This window comes from Leucopleurus acutus, assembly GCF_964270905.1.
Source record: "Leucopleurus acutus genome assembly, chromosome: X".
Classification (NCBI taxonomy): Eukaryota; Metazoa; Chordata; class Mammalia; order Artiodactyla; family Delphinidae; genus Leucopleurus; species Leucopleurus acutus.
The window spans coordinates 73,317,905-73,337,523 of NC_139148.1; the positions used below are offsets into that span (position 1 = coordinate 73,317,905).

General features: G+C 36.0%; 1 protein-coding gene and 1 long non-coding RNA gene across 4 annotated transcripts in view; both read left to right on the forward strand.

The window, feature by feature from the left end:
- Positions 1 to 19,619, forward strand: part of LOC309977891 — a 1,160,683-nt gene that overhangs the window by 773,084 nt on the left and 367,980 nt on the right. The gene's annotated exons all lie outside the window — the stretch shown is intronic.
- APOOL (apolipoprotein O like) overlaps positions 1 to 19,619 on the forward strand; it is a 127,141-nt gene that overhangs the window by 79,739 nt on the left and 27,783 nt on the right. For all 3 annotated transcript variants that reach the window (XM_082864250.1, XM_082864252.1, XM_082864251.1), the window contains exons 4-6: positions 2,876 to 2,930; positions 4,433 to 4,531; positions 10,572 to 10,663. In XM_082864250.1, coding sequence (XP_082720376.1) covers positions 2,876 to 2,930; positions 4,433 to 4,531; positions 10,572 to 10,663 — 246 coding nt within the window. The remainder of the gene's footprint in view (positions 1 to 2,875; positions 2,931 to 4,432; positions 4,532 to 10,571; positions 10,664 to 19,619) is intronic.

Genomic DNA, 19,619 nt, shown 5'->3' on the forward strand with positions numbered 1-19,619 from the left:
TATCAGAGGGTTCTCATTTTATTACATAACAGTTGTTCCAGTTATTCATTGATGTGTAACAAACTACCCCAAAACTTAGTGGTTTAAAACAGCAACTGTTCTATCTCATGATTTTGTGAGTCAGAAATTTAATCAGACTTCAGACAGCTGATTCTTCTGTTGCATGTGGTGTTGACAGAGGCCACCCAGTGGTATTCATCAGGTGAATGGGCTGATTTAGAGGGTCCAAGACAGCTTCATTCTCTTCGCTGGCACCTTGTCACAGATGGCTAGAAGGCTGGGCTCAGCTGGGAATGTTGACTGAAGCATCCACACCTGGCCTCAGGTAGTCAGATAACTTACATGGACAGTTCAGGGCTCCTAGAGAATATGTTGCAAGAGGCCTTAGTCAGAATTTGCCAAGCTTCTTACCTGTCTTCAGGTGTCCAGGAAGGTTACTTCTACAGCATTCTGTTGTTAAATGAAGTCATTAAGGCCAACCCAGTTTTTATGGGAGGGGAATTAGATACCATCTCTCAATATGAGTAGCAGCAAAGAATTTGTGGCCATATTTAATCTACTCTACCACTACTGCATAGATTAAAGTAGTTCAGCAAGCATTTATGTCACGTGGCATGTACAAAACATTGCTTGACCTTTTATATGAAGTTCTGAGATTACTTCTGCATTGTTAGTTATTTGGCTGAGTAAAATATTCACTTGTTAGGTTTAGTTCATAAGACCGTTTTGACTATAGTCAGCTATTGGGCAAAATAGAATTCACATTATTTTAATACTTAGCCTTCAATCATCATTATCCAGCAGCAGAGGGGTGGAGTAAGCTAGTACAATACTGCTGTTTCATAATCATCGCATCAACATAGATGTGTGCTAACATCAACATCTGCAGTGTCAGTGTCATAATGATAATGGTGGTACCATTGTTTTCATCATTCTGACCTAATAACCACAAAACTTTTCCTCAAGTCTAACCTATCCAATTGTGAACCCTTGTGCTTTTTTTGTTTCTAATCCATTCTTTTTAAAAAGAAAATTCTAATGGTCTTATGAAATATCAAATCTGTGAACTCTGGTCATTTCAGATATTTAAAACGTCTGATGAATACATGGTGTTATTTTTTTTAAATTTGTGCCTGTCAGACAATTCTGATAGACTTTTATAATTCTAATAATACACTTTTAATAGTTTGACTAGTTGTACTACACACTATTAACAGTTTGGTCTCAGCAGGAAATAGCTTAACTAATTAGGGTCTGAGTCATGCCCCTGAGGCTGTATGCCAACAGCTGGATGATTCAGACTGAAGTCTCTTGACACCTAATTTTCCGTAGTGTTCTCAAAGTTGTTTTCAGTGAGGTTAATTGTTCCTGTGAGATCTTTAAATTGCTGTTGTTACTATCACCCAATTTAAGACTAAAAGGACTTTTTACTCTGGTAATATGCTGAAATGAATAGATTGAAGAAGGGCACTTTCAAATGCATTTCATCTTCAATGTAAACATTTCCTCTCTAATGTTCTCCTTAAAATGTAATCTATTCTTTAAAAATTACCTCCGGCTCAAATTACATTCTACATTAAACTTAGAATCACAGGGCAAATTCAATTTCTATTCCTACTCCTTAGTGTTTCGAAATTTAGGTAGCAGCGACCTCCAGTGGTAAAAGTGAATTCCTAAACACAGCTAAGGAAAATTTCCCCAAGGTTTTCTTCCTCAACAGTTACATTATTCCCAATCAACTGATCAGTAAGCATTATAATTTTGAGGTGAAATTTTCTCAAGAGATAGTCCCCAAGGAGAAGTAGCTCAGTGGCAGTTAGGGTCTGTGTTGGTTTGTACAGCTTTAAACCATGATGAACAGGATGAACTTCTGCATCTGATCATCATGAAAGTATCTGTCTGAGACAAAGTTACTAATACCAAGATATATCAATAGAAATAATTTAATTCTTTCCTATCTAATATAATAATATCTATTGTCTTTGCTTTGAAAATCTCTTTTTTTGTTTTTATCCCATGGTTTCATAGCAACTAGTTCAGAGATGGAGACCACATATTTAGACTGTGTTTTCTAGTTTTATCAATAGAGTACAGCATGACTATGGGCAATTACTATGGGTAAATTATTCCATGCCTTCATTTTTCTTCTGATGTACTTGAGATAGTATATATCAAAAAATGTGTGTAACAATATTTCTTGCATTAAAATAAATAGTTAGAAACAGGTAAAAAGAATCTTTGATTTAAAGCTTTAATCCCTTCAGTGGGCTAATATAATCTTGATTTGCAGATAATTTATGTTCCTGTTGAAAACAAGATGGACACTAGTCTGTGTAGGATGATTTCTATTCTAAGATAAATGTCTTATTTAGATTTATTTTTCTCATTCTAATGAACACTAAGAAAAAGGGAGAAGATGAAGCACTTTTCTTTAGGCTTTTTGTTGTTTTCTCCACAAATCATTATGTTGTTGCTGCCTCATCTTTATTAATCAGATGTTGTTTCTAAGCTGAAATATACCTCTCTTCATGCTTCTAAAAAATTCCATTCATTTTTCTATGCTATCATAAAATAAGATGATAAATCTCTGTACTTCTGTAATAACTTTTCTGTGAGCTGCTCTGATTATTTTATTGGCATTACTTTACCCATTTATATGAGGAATATAGCAAACAAGTATTATCCATGTTAAATAGAATGAAAAACAAGAAGTGACGAGAAGCTAAGTTCAACAAGTGTCCACATAGAGAATAAACAGGAAAACTAGATTTAGATTTTGGTGCAATTTCATATAATCTCAAAGATGTGGGCTATTTGACCTAATTGTCAACATCTTCAAAAATGCAGATGTCCTTTTTTCCCCCTTTTTACTTAGGGTGTTTATGTCTTCATGAAATATGGGATAATGGATACAGTACAATTTGGAAAAGGTAGGTTGAGTGAACTGTCTATAATTAGAAATGTTCTGTTGTCTTTTTAACTTGCAAGGTTTAAATGTGAGAAAAATAAACTTGGTATGTTATCCATTATCATGTTTTACCAACTCAGAAGATACTCTATATAGCAGTTTATAATAATAATAACAAAGCAATAGTATCTGTTATTTATTTAGCAATTATATGTTGAGGCATTATGATGAGCAGGTTACATAATTTATCTAATTTTATTTTGTAGCAAATTTCTGGATGTCGGTATTATAATGACTCCCATTCTACAGATGAGGAAACTGGGGTTTAGAAGGGTTAAGTAGATTACCAAGGTCACATAGCTAGTAAGTGGCAACACCTGGACTCAAACTGGCTGTTTTAGGTACGAAACGCATATTGTATACTCATACAGCATAAATTAAACATATATCTCCATTGTTATTAATTAGTTTAAATAAGTACTATTTGATGTTAAAATACATAGTATTTTGCTATTGATTGCTAGGAAACACGATATCAATTAGTCACCCTAGAATATTTGAGCTAGTTTTGGAAAACAATTGTGTTTGACTCGTTAGTTTGATAATGTTGTTTGGCAGCAGGTATAGCTCCCTAACATTTTTTAGACTAAGCCAGTTGTCAAAATAAATGTGTATTGGGGGACAGAAAGGACACCTAAAATTTTAAATGCCTCTGTGATGTTGAAATGCCTCTGTGTATGTATTATCATTATTTAATGTGTGTAGGAATTAATTCCAATTAAGTCCAAATTATATTCCTCATCAACCTTGAAGAATATGATTAAATTCCATTAAATTAATAATTAATAATTAAATAAATAATTATGATAGAAGAGTGTGTTTTTTGGATTGCATGGAACCAGAAACCATTTAAATATATAAAAAGCCAAGAAATTTGGACCTCTGCCCCCTTTCCATCTATTTTTTGTCTAGACTCACTTCTCATTCTGCTCATTGGTTTTAACCAAGAGCAATGGCTTCTCTGAGTTTACTGGGGAGTAGTGGCAAGCAGAGTGATAGCTGCATGTTTCCTTAGACTGTTATTCAAAGTTTCCTGCTAAAGTATCTATTTCAGTTCTTACTAGATCCTACCAATGTTTGAACAGATAAGGCCAGAAGCATTTCCATTATAAGAATATAATACATACACAAAGAGGAATTTGCTTTATAGTAATCCATCTTAATCCATATAATGCTAGTGTACACTCTAGCATTATATTTCATTAAAGTGTAATAATCGCCTGTATTAAGGAAACAAATACCATTAAATCAGCTGTGGAAGGAAGATTTTATTTTGTAACAAGTAACTATTAACAACTGGCTTTTTAAGTTGCTGGTCAAATCATTATTTTGTGTAGTTCTTTTGAAGAATGTTTTAAACCATCTGCTATTATCTTAGCAAATCTCTAACTTTTCTTCATCATACCTATATAGAATGTCAATTATAGTAAGTTATTTATATTATTTTTCAAATGATTTCTTGAGATGCATATGTCTATTTGAAGAATCCACCTCGAGATTTTCTTCCGAAAATTGGAGTGATTACAGTTTCAGGATTGGCAGGCTTCATTTCAGCGAGAAAAGGTAGGGTTAAAAATATATAATCTTTCTTTTAATGCCATTATATTAATTTCTGAATTTATTTATACAAACAGTTTAAGCACAGTGTACAGTAAGTCCCCTACATATGAAACTTCAAGTTGCAAACTTTCAGAGATGCAAACAGGCATTCGCATGTCCAATCATGTAAGTTAGTTCACGTGTCTGGCGTTGCTAAGAAGCACCAAGTGATAACGATGGAAACAAAAGTGAAAATAATTGAGAGAGTAGAGCGAGGCAAAAAGATGGTAGACGTCACTCTTTCTTATAACATGAATCATTCAATCATCGGCAAGATTGTAAAGAACAAGAACAAGATCGTGGAACATGGGAAGTCTATTGTGCCAGTGATGTGGACAATAATATCAAAGAAGCGTGGAAAAGTGATGGAGGACATGGTGAAACTTCTCAGTGTGTGGATGCAGGATCAGCATCAGCGTTAAGTCCCACTTAACTTAATGCTGGTTCAAGGGGAAGGGAAAAGCCTTTATAAAGACTTGAAGAAGAAATACAGCAAAGAATCAGAGGGCCCATCTTTTAATGCCAGGCATGGCTGGCTTCATCAGTTCAAGGCTAGAGCCAACATTTACAACGTAAAAGTAAGTGGCGAGGCCGTGAGTGCAGATATGGTAGCTGCCTGGGAATTTCCTAAAATGCTTCGGGAAATTATTGATGAAGACGTGTATTTACCCGAGCAGGTTTTTAATGTGGATGAGACAGGACTGTACTGGGAGAGGATGCCAGACCGAAGTTATATCAGCAAGGAAGAAAAGTTGATGCCAGGCTATAAAGCAGCAAAGGATAGGCTAACTCTGTTGTTTGGTGGCAGTGCTTCCAGCAAGATGAAGCTGAAGCCTCTCTTAGTTTATCATTCAGAGAACCCAAGAGCCCTTTAAAACAGCCAAGGGCTCTCTTCCTGTTGTGTGGAAGAGTAACCCCAAAGCTTGGGTTACAGAGGCCATTTTCCAGTACTGCTTTTTCCACCACTTTATTCTGGAGGTAGGGAAATATTGCTTGGAGAAGGACATCCCATTCAACATTCTTTTGCTGCTCGACAGTGCTCCAGGCCACCCCCCATTCATGGACGACTTTCATCCCAATGTCAAAGTAGTGCATCTACCACCGAATACTACATCGCTCATCCAACCTATGGACCAGGGAGTTATAGCCACTTTCAAGAAATATTATTTACGTCACACTTTTCGTCAGGAAGTAAAGGCAAGTGACGAATCAGGAACAACCTTGCGACAATTTTGGAAGGACTATAACATCTACAAGACCATAAAAAACATTGACTTTGCTTGGCGTGAGGTTACGGCCATCACCATGAATGGGGTTTGGAAGAACCTTTGCCCGCAGTTTGTTCACAATTTTTGTGGATTTGAAAAGGTGGATGAGGAGTCCAAAGAGGTCTTCAGCAACTTAGTGACCCTCAGCGAGAAGCTGGAGCTAGATCTGCAAGAGGACGACTTCATTGAACTGCTTTCTGTGCAACATGAGGAGCTTAGTAATGAAGACCCAATGGAATTGGAGGCCCAGAGAAAGGATGAAGAGAGACAAGAGGAAGAAGTAACTGAAGAACTGAAGAGATTCATGGCGCAGGAAATGGCAAGGGGATTTTCTTAGTTTTTGAGGCACAGGATCCTAATGTAGAATGGTACACAAAGGTTGCAGCAGCCGTTCAGAATGCAATCCAGTGCTACAGTGTCATCTGTGACGAGAAGAAAAGAGCTACTACCCAGACATCACTGGATCGTTTCTTTTAGAGGGTAGATAGAAATGAATCCAGCAAGGAGCCAGAACCTATGCCATCAACGTCAGGCATGAGTGAAATTGCAGCTTGCCCTCTATCTCCTGTTGCTGATGATCCTTCAGCTCTACATCTCCCATTTCCTCTCGCTCCTCCAGTCAGTGACTCTCCTTGCTTGTTCACTCGATGCCAGCCCCTGTATGCCAGCTGTTGTACTGTATTGCTGTACTTCTTGAGGTACTGTACTGTAAGATTAAAAATGTTTTCTTTATTTTTTGTGTTTGTTTTTTATGTATTATTTGTGTGAAAAGTATTTTAAACCTATTACAGTACAGTACTGTGTAGCTGATTGTGTTAGTTGGGTACCTAGGACTAACTTTGTTGGACTTAACAAACAAATTGGACTTACAAACACGCTTTCGGAATGGAACTCGTTTGTATGTAGGAGACTTACTGTACCACTCTTCTGATTCAGGGAACATTTTCTATTAGTGTAGTGAACTGCTTACCAGTCAGGTTCCCAGATGCCAGCCAATGGCCAGTCCTGTAAGCATGCCTTTCTAACAATGGCAGTCTTGGGCATATGTTAACTCTTTTCTGCACATCACTAAATAACTCTTTCATAAGCACATGGTGAATTTTGTATTTGCCCATCTTCCATCTCTGGGTATAGAAATCTCTCTCAGTAGGATTACTGCCTCCACTCCTCACCTAAGCCCTTACTAAGCTGGTGCAGTTCTCTGGTCAGTAGCCATCTGGGGCACCTTCCATTCATCCTCTGTCCCCAGTGCCAGTCATTGTCTGCAAATTAAATTACATGTTGTTGCAAGTCACAGCTCTGAACCAACCTGGAATCTGACATCAGATATGTTATGGTTGGTTTGCTCAGCTTTAGTCCTTAAAGTAGCCTTAACCCAGGTACACCTAATCAGATACAAAACATCTGAATTATAAGAACATTCCAGCATTCTAACTCTAGCCCATATATCTTATCCCAATAGATCTTCCCTATAGCTAGTATTAATCATAGCTTGTATCATATTTTTTATTCTAACACTATATGCAACTTCTAATCGAATACATGTTATAAATTATTCATTAGGAAAGACATTGAAAATCAGGATCACCACATGTAACAATAAGAGAAAGAATTAAATTTTGAATGAAACCGGCCAAAGCATATTACTCATTTCTCAGTGAGAAACTCATAATCCACTTGTAAGAGAAAATGTTCCTTAGGTCATTCACAATGACTCCATGTGTCAGAGCTAGAATAATCTAACCCAGTATTTTTCAAATTACAGAGCTCAGTTTATAAGTAGGTAGTGAAATAAATGTGGTGACTCTCAGGAAGCATTTTATTAAAAAATAAAATAGAGGACAATAGCAAATATCAGAGTGTTTTGTACTCAGTATGGATAAATATTGTGAAACTTCTGTTTCAGTGGAGTGTGTATGTGTGTGTGTGAAAGAGAGAAACGTCAGAGACAGAAACAGAGAGAGAGAGAGGTCATAATGTAAAATTTGTTCTTTAGTATGAGTCATGGTCAAAAATGTACGAAAGATGTTGGTTTAGTCTAACCCTATAATGCTACAGCTAGAGGTCCAGAGAAAGGAAATCATTCAATGATTTCATAGTACATATTACATAGCTAGTTAGTGTCTTGTGTCTAGAGTCCCTTTCTACTTACAGGAGTAGGGCTATTGAACCCAAGTGAAATTTATTTTCTTGTAAACTGGCCTTTCATATCAAGAGAGGATGAATGTAAGTCTTTTTAATATTGAAAATAATAACAAAGATGTATGTGTGAGAAATATTCCATTGTGTGTGTGTGTGTGTGTGTGTGTGTGTGTGTGTGTGTGTATATATGTATGCAATGGAATATTACTCAGCCATAAAAAAGAATGAAATAATGCCATTTGCAGCAACATGGATGGACCTAGAGATTATCATACTAAGTGAAGTAAGTCAGACGGAGAAAGACAAATATCATGTGATATCACTTATATGTGGAATCTAAAAAAATTATGTAAATGAACTTATTTACAAAACAGAAACAGACTTACAGACATAGAAAACAAACTTACGGTTACCAAAGGGGATAGCGGAGGTGGGGGTGTAGGGAGGTAAATTAGGAGTTTGGGATTAACAGATACTACTATATGTAAAATAAACAATAAGGACCTACTATATAACACAGAGAACTATATTCAATATCTTGGAATAACCTATAATGAAAAAGAATCTGAAAGAAAATATATATAACTGAATCACTTTGCTGTACACCTGAAACTAACACAGCATTGTAAATTAACTATACTTCAATTTTAACACATTATTGACTGGGGGATTTTTGCAGAAACTGACACCTGTGGCCATAATATATCTCTGGTCAAAAATGTGTTAAAAGGTTTCAAAAAAGTATAACAACTACAAAAAAGTAAATAAAAAATAAAATAAGATGACACATCAAGGAAAAACTGCCACCTTCCAAGTTTAGGAGCAGCACAATTAGGGGAATTTGACTGAGTCAAGGAAACCTACATTAAAGGATGCTAGGTCAGTAAAATCAACAACCAAACTACAGATACTAGAATAATAGTGAGCAAGACATATTTTAATATAGCTAGACCCTCTTTCCCAGTATCACAAAAACCTGTCAATATTTAAAGGAAAGCTACAGTAAAGGCTGAAGCAGCCTACTACCCACCTCCCTCAATGCTCTGTCTGTTGTAGACATGACTGTAGAAGGCCTCCTTACTAATAAACTGGACAGAGAAATACATCTTGTTTTTACCTACCCTAAACTATAAAGTTGCCTGCAAACATTGCCAGGTATTTTTCATCATAGTCTTTACTGATATACCAGATAGGGTGTCTCATTTTTAAATTAAGGGTTGTAAGAGCTGTTTCAGAAAATAAAAGTACTTACCCTAATTAGAAACCCCATCATCTAATTGTCCAGATCACATTTACAGACCAGGCTACCCAGACAAGCATTTAAAATACATATTGTTTTCAACCAACAGTCTGTTGGAACTAAGCTATGGCTTAGAGTGGTGGGTTTCACACTATTCAATAGAACCTAGGGTTCCATGGAAGTGTTTAGGGGTTGTATAGGGATAAGGAAAAAGCGGTGTAGATAGGGCTTGATAATGAGCTTCACTCCCTCAGGCTAACCAGAGTAGCTTCAAGTCTGTAAGTTTTATATATGAAGTTCCAGGTGAGATTCTATTCAAAAGACTTTTTTAAAGGATTTTGCTATTTAAAAAAAAAAGTTTGAAAATGACTCAGATGCTTAGTTAAGGCATTTTTGGAAATGAATGAATTATTGCAAGTTACTTGCAATTTTTTTAACTTTTTATTTTATATTGGAGTACAGTTGATTAACAATGTTGTGTTAGTTTCAGGTGTACAACAAAGTGATTCAGTTTTACATAGACATGTATCTATTCTTTTTCAATTTCTTTTCTCAATTAGGTTGTTACAGAATATTGAGCAGAGTTCCTTCTGCTATACAGTAAGTCCTTGTTGGTTATCCATTTTAAATATATTAGTGATGTGTACAAGTCAATCCCAAACTCCCTATCTCTCCCCACTACCCATCCCCCCCGGTAACCATAAGTTTGTTCTCCAAGTCTGTGAGTCTGTTTCTGTTTTGTAAATAAGCTCATTTGTCACATTTTTTAAAGATTCTGCATATAAGCGGCATCATATGATATTTCTTCTTCTCTATTAAATTATTACTTTAGTATTCAAAATCAGTGACATGAAGGAATTATGTCCCTTTTAAAATCCTTAGCTGACCAGTTAGTTGGATCCTTTAGTTATCTAAGGACTTAATCAAAAAAGGATCTCTGAGAGTCCATTTCAGTTTAACATGGTGTCACAAAAATGGTAGTTGATTAATTCTCTATATTGTCATGTTTTATTAGATACTTGAAAAAAATGTGGTTACAACTGTGGGTTTCTTAGGACATGAAAAAATACCTAGTTTTTTAAAAGAAGAAAATCATCAACCCCCTTTGTGTAGGTAATTATCAATGTTAGATTGAGAATACTTTTCTTAAATTAGACATGACAACTAAGGGGTATTAATTGAACTGTAATACTTAAAGACATTTTACCTATCATCTTGATTGGTATTATTACCTAAAGAAAATTTAACGTAGGGTGATGGCTTAAAGGGGAACAAAGAAAGCATGAAAGTTATAAAAGCATCAAGTCTCTGGTAGCATCTGTTTGGAGTTTAATAGTTTGTTTGAATGTCATAGGTTCTAGGTTTAAGAGAATTGCTTATCCACTGGGACTGGCCACTTTAGGAGCAACTGTTTGCTACCCTGTTCAATCAGTAATAATTGCAAAGGTAAGTTCTTTTTAAGCAATAGCTTCATTTCAGTACTTGTTTAAACTCTCAGTGTGACAATGTTTAAATGTCATACAGCACCTGCAACATTTAATTTTCAGAGAAATATAGTTGGTATTCTCTTATGTTGGCAAAATCACATCAGCATCTCAGCGTGGTAAATGCCATGGTTGATTACATGATTATCACAAATAAATAGGATGAATTTGTTTAAATATTATTCAAGGAAGTAAATGCTGATTTGAGGGTTAAGTTCAGAGACAATGAATTAGAATTTATGGGGAGAAATACTGCTCCATTGTTGAGCTGTGTAAAATTCAGTTTTTAATTAACAGAAAATTATACCTGCTGGCAGTTGTCAGTTCAGCAATTTAAAATAATGCAAGAAATAACCAACTGATAGAAAACAGAGGCTTCTGAGGATTAAAAAAAATACACACACATATGCACACTCAATTTTGAAATCCATATTATAGTTGTTTTGTCATTTTCTTGTGAGTTTACCCTACAAATCCAAAGATTCTCCTAATGATTTGAAGAGTTTGTGTCAGTATTGTTATTTTATTTTTTAATACATATTTGGATTGAGAAGGAGAACTTTGGGATATAGTTTTTTTCTTCCATTCCTTCTACTTTAATTACCAACATTTAACATTTCCCCCTCACATTTGAAGTATTGTGTGGTGTTACCAGGACTTTCTGTACTTGTATTCTCATTACTTCATCTCTTTAATTATTGATGTCGATAAAGCTGCCTATTTAGTATTTTGAGAATGTCAAGGATATAGTGCCCTATGTAGTTTCTAATATGATCAAGCTATAAAAGCTTACAGCAAAGGAAGAGAGCATTATTCATTAAATCTAGTTAAACTTGAGGTAATTGATGGGTAAAATGATAAACTTATCTTTTAAAATATTTTCTAAGAATTTACATAGGAATTAGCCACTTAAGTTCATATGATGTTAGTACTAAAAGAAACCTTTGAGATCATTAGGTTCAACTTCCTCATTTTCTCATTTGCCAATTTGGAAACTGTGGCCCAGAGAAGTTCCAGTGACTGATTTGTCCAGGGTTCTATTCAGCTTCAGACATCTTGCTTCCCTGTCCATTTCTCTTCCCAGTGCATGATGCTGCCACTGATTGTTTTTGTTTGTTTAGAATAATGACTTTGTGGGGGGTTTTTTAAAATAAAATTGGTACCTACTTATTCTTAAATAATTTAAGCATTACAAAACAGAATAAGAAAAAAACCAACTAACCACCTGAAATTTTTCATCCAGAAAAATATGTGTTAAAATTTGATAGAATGCTATTCTGGACATTTCTTCATGCATACATAGACATAGAAAGATAGATGGATGAATAGATACAGTTTCGTAAGAACAGGATCATAGTATAGTATGCATCTTATTTTTAATTTTAAAAATAAAGTATGAAGTTTAATTTTACTTTAACAGAAGGAAAATAAAAACAAAAGAATTGCAGGACTCCAAATAAAAAATTCTATGGTAAAAGATATTAATGTGAGTTCCTAAAAGTTCTTCTGTAGTTAAATAATGATTTTTACTTAAATTCCTAGAGTTGAGACCTTTGCTTTCCTTTGACTGTCATATAACAGCATCACATGTAATATCTGGTGAATTGTAATATATATACATATGTGTGTATGTATATATATATATATATATATATAGAGAGAGAGAGAGAGAGAGAGAGAGAGAGAGAGAGAGAAAGAGAAAACATGGGTTCTTATCCTGAGATCCATGATAGACTTAAGAGAATCTGTGACTCCCCTGCCCAAAACTATATAAAAACTTGTAAGTATACAATAGGAGCCTTCTAATTTGATATTATCAGGACCAGTAGTTAACAATTAATTGAAAATGTTAAAGCAAGAAGTTTTTTAAAAATCATAAATATGTATCTTAAATATTTTATTTCAATTTAAAACATAATGTGTGTTCATTTTTCTGTCTTTTGAAGTAGGACTTTTCTATGAGTATGAGTCTCCTAGTTAAAGGTCCATAACATCTTTCTTATAATTATCCATATCTGTAATATGTCTTCTACTGTTTGCAGTTTAGAGGTTTCTTTAAAATCTGATGAATGCCTTTTTTTGGCTGGGGGGGCCACACCCACGCAGCACGCGGGATTTAGTTGCACTGACCAGGGATCTAACTTGCACCGCCTGCAGTGGAAGCAAGGAGTCTTAACCACTGGACTGCCAGGGAAGTCCCAAACATCAAATCAACACTTAAAAACATTTTTTAAATAATATGAGTGCAGAATCCTGTTTAATTTTTTATTTCTCCTAGCCTTTTACAGTTATCTTGAGCACCTCTAATTTGACAGTAGTTTTTTTTTTTTACTAATTCACTTTTGAGTCTTTACAAAATACTTAATTTTTGTAAACAGAACAATTCTCTTTACACTTATATTTCATCCTGTTATGTTACATTTAAACTGTTTAATTATAGTAAAGCTGATTAGAGATCTGGAAACAAATGCAACTTAATCTTGATAAGCATACAAATCACTTGTGAAAGACAGTAGTTGCGTATATTGTAGAGTACCTACTAATGATGAATGTTCAGCATTCTATGACCATCATTTATTATAACTCTTTTTAATATCTTTATTAGAGTATACCTACTTTACAATGGTGTGTCAGTTTCTGCTCTACAACAAAGTCAATCAGTTACACATACACACATGTCCCCATATCTCTGCCCTCTTGCATCTCCCTCCCTCCCACACTCCCCATCCCATCCCTCCAGGTGGTCACAAAGCAACGAGCTGATCACCCTGTGCCATGTGGCTGCCCCCCTCTACCTATCAATTTTACGTTTGGTAGTGTATATATGTCCATGCCAATCTCTCACTTTGTCCGAGCTTACCATCCCCCTCCCCATATCCTCAAGTCCATTCTCAAGTAGGTCTGCATCTGTATTCCGATCTTGCCCATAGGTTCTTCTGAACTTTTTATTCCTTTCCTTTTTTAGATTCCATATATATGTGTTAGTACACGCTATTTGTTTTTCTCTTCCTGACTTACTTCACTCTGTATGACAGTCTCTGTGTCCATCCACCTCACAACAAATAACTCAGATTCATTCCTTTTTATGGCTGAGTAATATGCCATGGTATATATGTGCCAAATCTTCTTTATCGATTCATCTGTTGATGGACACTTAGGTTGCTTCCATGTCCTGACTATTGTAAATAGAGCTGCAATGAACATTTTGGTACATGACTCTTTTTGAATTATGGTTTTCTCAGGATATATGCCCAGTAGTGGGATTGCTGGGTCATATGATAGTTCTATTTTTAGTTTTTCAAGGAACCTCCATACTGTTCTCCACAGTGCCTGTATCAGTTTACATTCCCACCAACAGTGCAAGAGGGTTCCCTTTTCTCCACACCCTCTCCAGCATTTATTGTTTCTAGATTTTTTGATGATGGCCATTCTGACCAGTGTGAGATGATATCTCATTGTAGCTTTGATTTGCATTTCTCTAATGATTAATGATGTTGAGCATTCTTTCATGTGTTTGTTGGCAGTCTGTATATCTTCTTTGGAGAAATGTCTATTTATGTCTTCTGCCCATTTTTGGATTGGGTTTTTGGTTTTTGTTATTGAACTGCATGAGCTGCTTGTAAATTTTGGAGATTAAACCTTTGTCAGTTGCTTCATTTGCAAATATTTTCTCCCATTCTGAGGGTTTTCTTTTTGTCTTGTTTATGGTTTCCTTTGCTGTGAAAAAGCTTTGAAGTTTCATTAGGTCCCATTTGTTTATTTTTGTTTTTATTTCCATTTCTCTAGGAGGTAGGTAAAAAAGGATCTTGCTGAGATTTATGTCATAGAGTGTTTTGTGTGCGTTTTCCTCTAAGAGTTTGATGGTGCTTGGCCTTACAGATAGATCTTTAATCCATTTTGAGTTTATTTTTGTGTATGGTGTTAGGGAGTGTTCTAATTTTATTCTTTTACATGTAGCTGTCCAGTTTTCCCAGCACCACTTATTGAAGAGGCTGTCTTTTCTCCACTGTATATTCTTGCCTCCTTTACCAAAGATAAGGTGACCATATGTGCGTGTGTTTATCTCTGAGCTTTCTATCCTGTTCCATTGATCTATCTTTCTGTTTTTGTGCCAGTACCATACTGTCTTCATGACTGTAGCTTTGTAGTACAGTCTGAAGTCAGGGAGCTGTATTCCTCCAGCTCCATTTTTCTTTCTCAAGATTGCTTTGGCTATACGGGGGCTTTTGTGTTTCCAGACATATTGTGAAATTTTTTGTTCTATTTATGTGAAAAATGCCAGTAATTGTTTGATAGGCATTGCGTTGAATCTGTAGATTGCTTTCTGTAGAATAGTCATTTTCAAAACATTGATTCATCCAATCCAACAACATAATATATCTCTCCCTCTATTTGTATCATCTTTAATTTCTTTCATCAGTGTCTTATAATTTTCTGCATACAGGTCCTTTGTCTCCTTAGGTAGGTTTATTCCTAGATATTTTATTCCTTTTGTTGCCATGGTAACTGGGAGTGTTTTCTTAGTTTCACTTTCAGATTTTTCATCATTAGTGTGTAGGAATGCAAAAGATTTCTGTGCATTAATTTTGTATCCTGCTACTTTACCAAATTCAATAATTAGCTCTAGTAGTTTTCTGGTAGCATCTTTAGGATTCTCTGTGTATAGTATCATGTCATCTGCAAACAGTGACAGCTTTACTTCTTCTTTTCCAATTTGGATTCCTTTTATTTCCTTTTCTTCTCGGATTGCTGTGGCTAAAACTTCCAAAACTACGTTGAATAATACTGGTGAGAGTGGGCAACCTTGTCTTGTTCCTGATCTTACTGGAAATGGTTTCAGTTTTTCACCATTGAGGACAATGTTGGCTGTGGGTTTGTCCTATATGACCTTGATTATGTTGAGGAAAGTTCCCTCTAGGCCTACTTTCTGGAGGGTTTTTATCATAAATGGGTGTTGAATTCTGTCGAAAGCTGTCTCTGCACCTATTGAAATGATCCTGTGGTTTTTCTCCTTCAATTTATTAATATTGTGTATCACATTGATTTGCGTATACTGAAGAATCCTTGAATTCCTTGAATAAACCCCTCTTGATCATGGTGTATGATCCTTCCAATGTGCTTTTGGATTATGTTTACTAGTATTCTGTTGAGGATTTTTGCATCAATGTTCATCTGTGATATTGGCCTGCAGTTTTCTTTCTTTGTGACATCTTTGTCTGGTTTTGATATCAGAGTGATGGTGCCCTCGTAGAAAGAGTTTGGGAGTGTTCCTCCCTCTGCTATATTTTGGAAGAGTTTGAGAAGGATGGGTGTTAGCTCTCCTCTAAATGTTTGATAGAATTCGCCTGTGAAGCCATCTGGTCCTGGTCTTATGTTTGTTGGAAGATTTTTAATCACAGTTTCAATTTCAGTGATTGTCATTGGTCTGTTCATATTTTCTGTTTCTTCCTCGTTCATTCTCGGAAGGTTGTGCATTTCTAAGAATTTGTCCATTTCTTGCAGATTGTCCATTTTATTGGCATACAGTTGCTTGTAGTAGTCTCTCATGATCCTTTGTATTTCTGCAGTGTCAGTTGTTACTTCTCCCTTTTCACTTCTAATTCTATTGATGTGAGTCTTCTCCCTTTTTTCTTGATGAGTCTGCTAATGGTTTATCAATTTTGTTTATCTTCTCAAAGAACCAGCTTTTAGTTTTATTGATATTTGCTATTGTTTCCTTCATTTCTTTTTCATTTATTTCTGGTCTGTTTTTATGATTTCTTTCTTTCTGCTAACTTTGGTTTTTTTCTGTTCTTCTTTCTCTAATTCCTTTAGGTGTAAAGTTAGGCTGTTTATTTGAGATATTTCTTGTTTCTTAAGGTAGGCTTGTATAGCTATAAACTTCCCTCTTAGAACTGCTTTTGCTGCATCACATAGTTTATGGGTCATTGTGTTTTCATTGTCATTTGTTTCTAGGTATTTTTTGATTTCCTCTTTGATTTCTTCATTGATCTCTTCGTTGTTAAGTAGTGTGTTGTTTAGCCTCCATGTGTTTGTATTTCTTACAGATTTTTTCCTGTAATTGATGTCTAGTCTCATAGCATTGTGGTTGGAAAAGATACTTTATACGATTTCAAATTTCTTAAATTTACCAAGGCTTGATTTGTGACCAAAGATATGATCTATCCTGGAGAGTGTTCCATGAGCACTTGAGAAGAATGTGTATTCTGTTGCTTTTGGATGGAATGTCCTATAAATATCAATTAAGTTCATCATGTTTAATGTATCATTAAAGCTTGTGTTTCCTTATTTAATTTCATTTTGGTTGATCTGTCCATTGGTGAAAGTGGGGTGTTAAAGTTGCCTACTATGACTGTTTAACTGTCGATTTCCCCTTTTATGGCTGTTAGTATTTGCCTTATATATTGAGGTGCTCCTATCTTGGGTGCATAAGTATTTACAATTGTTACATCTTCTTCTTGGCCTTGATCATTATGTAGGGTCCATCACTGTCTCTTGTAATAGTCTTTGTTTTAATGTCTATTTTGTCTGTGAGAATTGCTGCTCCAGCTTTCTTTTGATTTCCATTTGCATGGAATATCTTTTTCCATCCCCTCACTTTCAGTCTGTATGTGTCTCTAGGTCTGAAATGGGTCTCTTGTAGACTGCATATATATGGGTCTTGTTTTTGTATCCATTCAGCCAGTCTGTGTCTTTTGATTGGAGCATTTAATCAATTTACATTTAACGTAATTATCGATATGCATGTTACTATTACCATTTTCTTAACTGTCTTGGGTTTATTATTGTAGGTCTTTTCCTTCTCTTGTGTTTCCTGCCTAGAGGAGTTCCTTTAGCATTTGTTGTAAAGCTGGTTTGGTGGTGAATTCTCTTAGCTTTTGCCTATCTTTACAGCTTTTAATTTCTCCATCAAATCTGAATGAGATCCTTGCTGGGTAGAGCAATCTTGTTTGTAGGTTTTTCTCCTTCATCACTTTAAATATGTGCTGCCACTCCCTTCTGGCTTGCAGAGTTTCTGCTGAAAGATCAGCTGTTAACCTTATGGGGATACTCTTATCTGTTATTTTTTATTTATCCCTTGCTGCTTTTAATATTTTTTCTTTTTATTTAATTTTTGATAGTTTGAGTAATATGTGTCTTCACGTGTTTCTACTTGGGTTTATCCTGTATGGGACTCTCTGTGCTTCCTGGACTTGATTAACTATTTCCTTTCCCATGTTAGGGAAGTTTTCATCTAAAATCTCTTTAGGTGTTTTCTCAGTCCCTTTCTCTTTCTCTTCTTCTTCTGAGACCCCTATAATTCAAATATTCGTGCATTTAATGTTTTCCTAGAGGTCTCTGAGACTGTCCTCAGTTGTTTTCATTCTTTTTTCTTTATTCTGCTCTGCAGTAGTTATTTCCACTATTTTATCTTCCAGGTCACTTATCCGTTCTTCCACCTCAGTTACTCTAATATTGATCCCTTCTAGAGAATTTTTAATTTCATTTATTGTGTTGTTCATCACTGTTTGCTCTTTAGTTCTTGTAGGTCCTTGTTAAACGTTCCTTATATTTTCTCTGTTCTATATCCAAGGTTTTGGATCATCTTTACTATCATTATTCTGAATTCTTTTTCAGGTAGACTGCTTATTTCCTCTTCATTTCTTTGCTCTGGTGGGTTTTTGTCTTGCTCCTTCATCTGCTGTGTGTTTCTCTGTCTTCTCATTTTGCTTAACATTCTGTGTTTGTGGTCTCCTTTTTGCTGGCTGCAACTTCGTGCTTCCTGTTGTTTTTGGTGTCTGTCCCCAGTGGTCAAGGTTGGTTCAGTGTGTTGTGTAGGCTTCCTGGTGGAGGGGACTAGTACTTGTGTTCTGGTTGATGAGGCTGGATCATGTCCTTCCGGTGTGCAGGTCCACATCTGGTCGTGTGTTTTGGGGTGTCTGTGGCTTTATTATGATTTTAGGCAGCCTCTCTGCTAATGGATGGGTTTATGTTCCTGTCTTGCTAGTCGTTTGGCATAGGGTATCCTGCACTGTAGCTTGCTGGTCATTGAGTGGAGCTGAGTCTTGCCATTGAGATGGAGATCTCTGGGAGATTTTTGCTGTTTGATATTACGTAGAGCTGGAGGTCTCTTGTGGACCAGTGTCCTGAACTTGGCTCTCCCACCTCAGTGGCACAGCCCTGACGCCTTGTTGGAGCACCAAGAGCCTGTCCTACACACGGCTCAGAATAAAAGGAAGAAAAAATAGAAAGAAAGAAGAAGATAAATTAAGATAAAATAAAATAAAGTTATTAAAATTAACAGTAAAAACTAACAAAAACAAATTTTTCAAAGTAAAAAAGAAAAAAAAACGAACAGACAGAATCCTAGGACAAATGGTAAAAGCAAAACTATACAGGCAAAATCACCCACAGAAGCATACACATACACACTCACAAAAAGAGAAAAAGGGAAAATATATATATCATTATTCCCAAAGTCCACCTCCTCAATTTGGGATGATTCATTGTCTATTCAGATATTCCACAGATGCAGGGTACATCAAGTTGATTGTGGAGATTTAATCCGCTGCTTCTGAGGCTGCTGGGAGAGATTTCCCTTTCTCTTCTTTGTTCCCACAGCTCCCAGGGTTCAGCTTTGGGTTTGGACCTGCCCCTCCATGTAGGTGTCCTGAGGGCATCTGTTCTTTGCTCAGACAAGACTGGGTTAAAGGAGCAGCTGATTTGGGGGCTCTGGCTCGCTCAGGCCCGGGGGAGGCAGGGGTACGGATGCCGGGTGAGCCTGCGGCAGCAGAGGCCAACGTAACATTGCACCAGCCTTAGGCTCGCCGTGTGTTCTCCCGGGGAAGTTGTCTCTGAATCATGGGACCCTGGCAGTGGCAGCCTGCACAGGCTCCCGGGAGGAGAGGTGTGGAGAGTGACCTGTGCTTGCACACAGG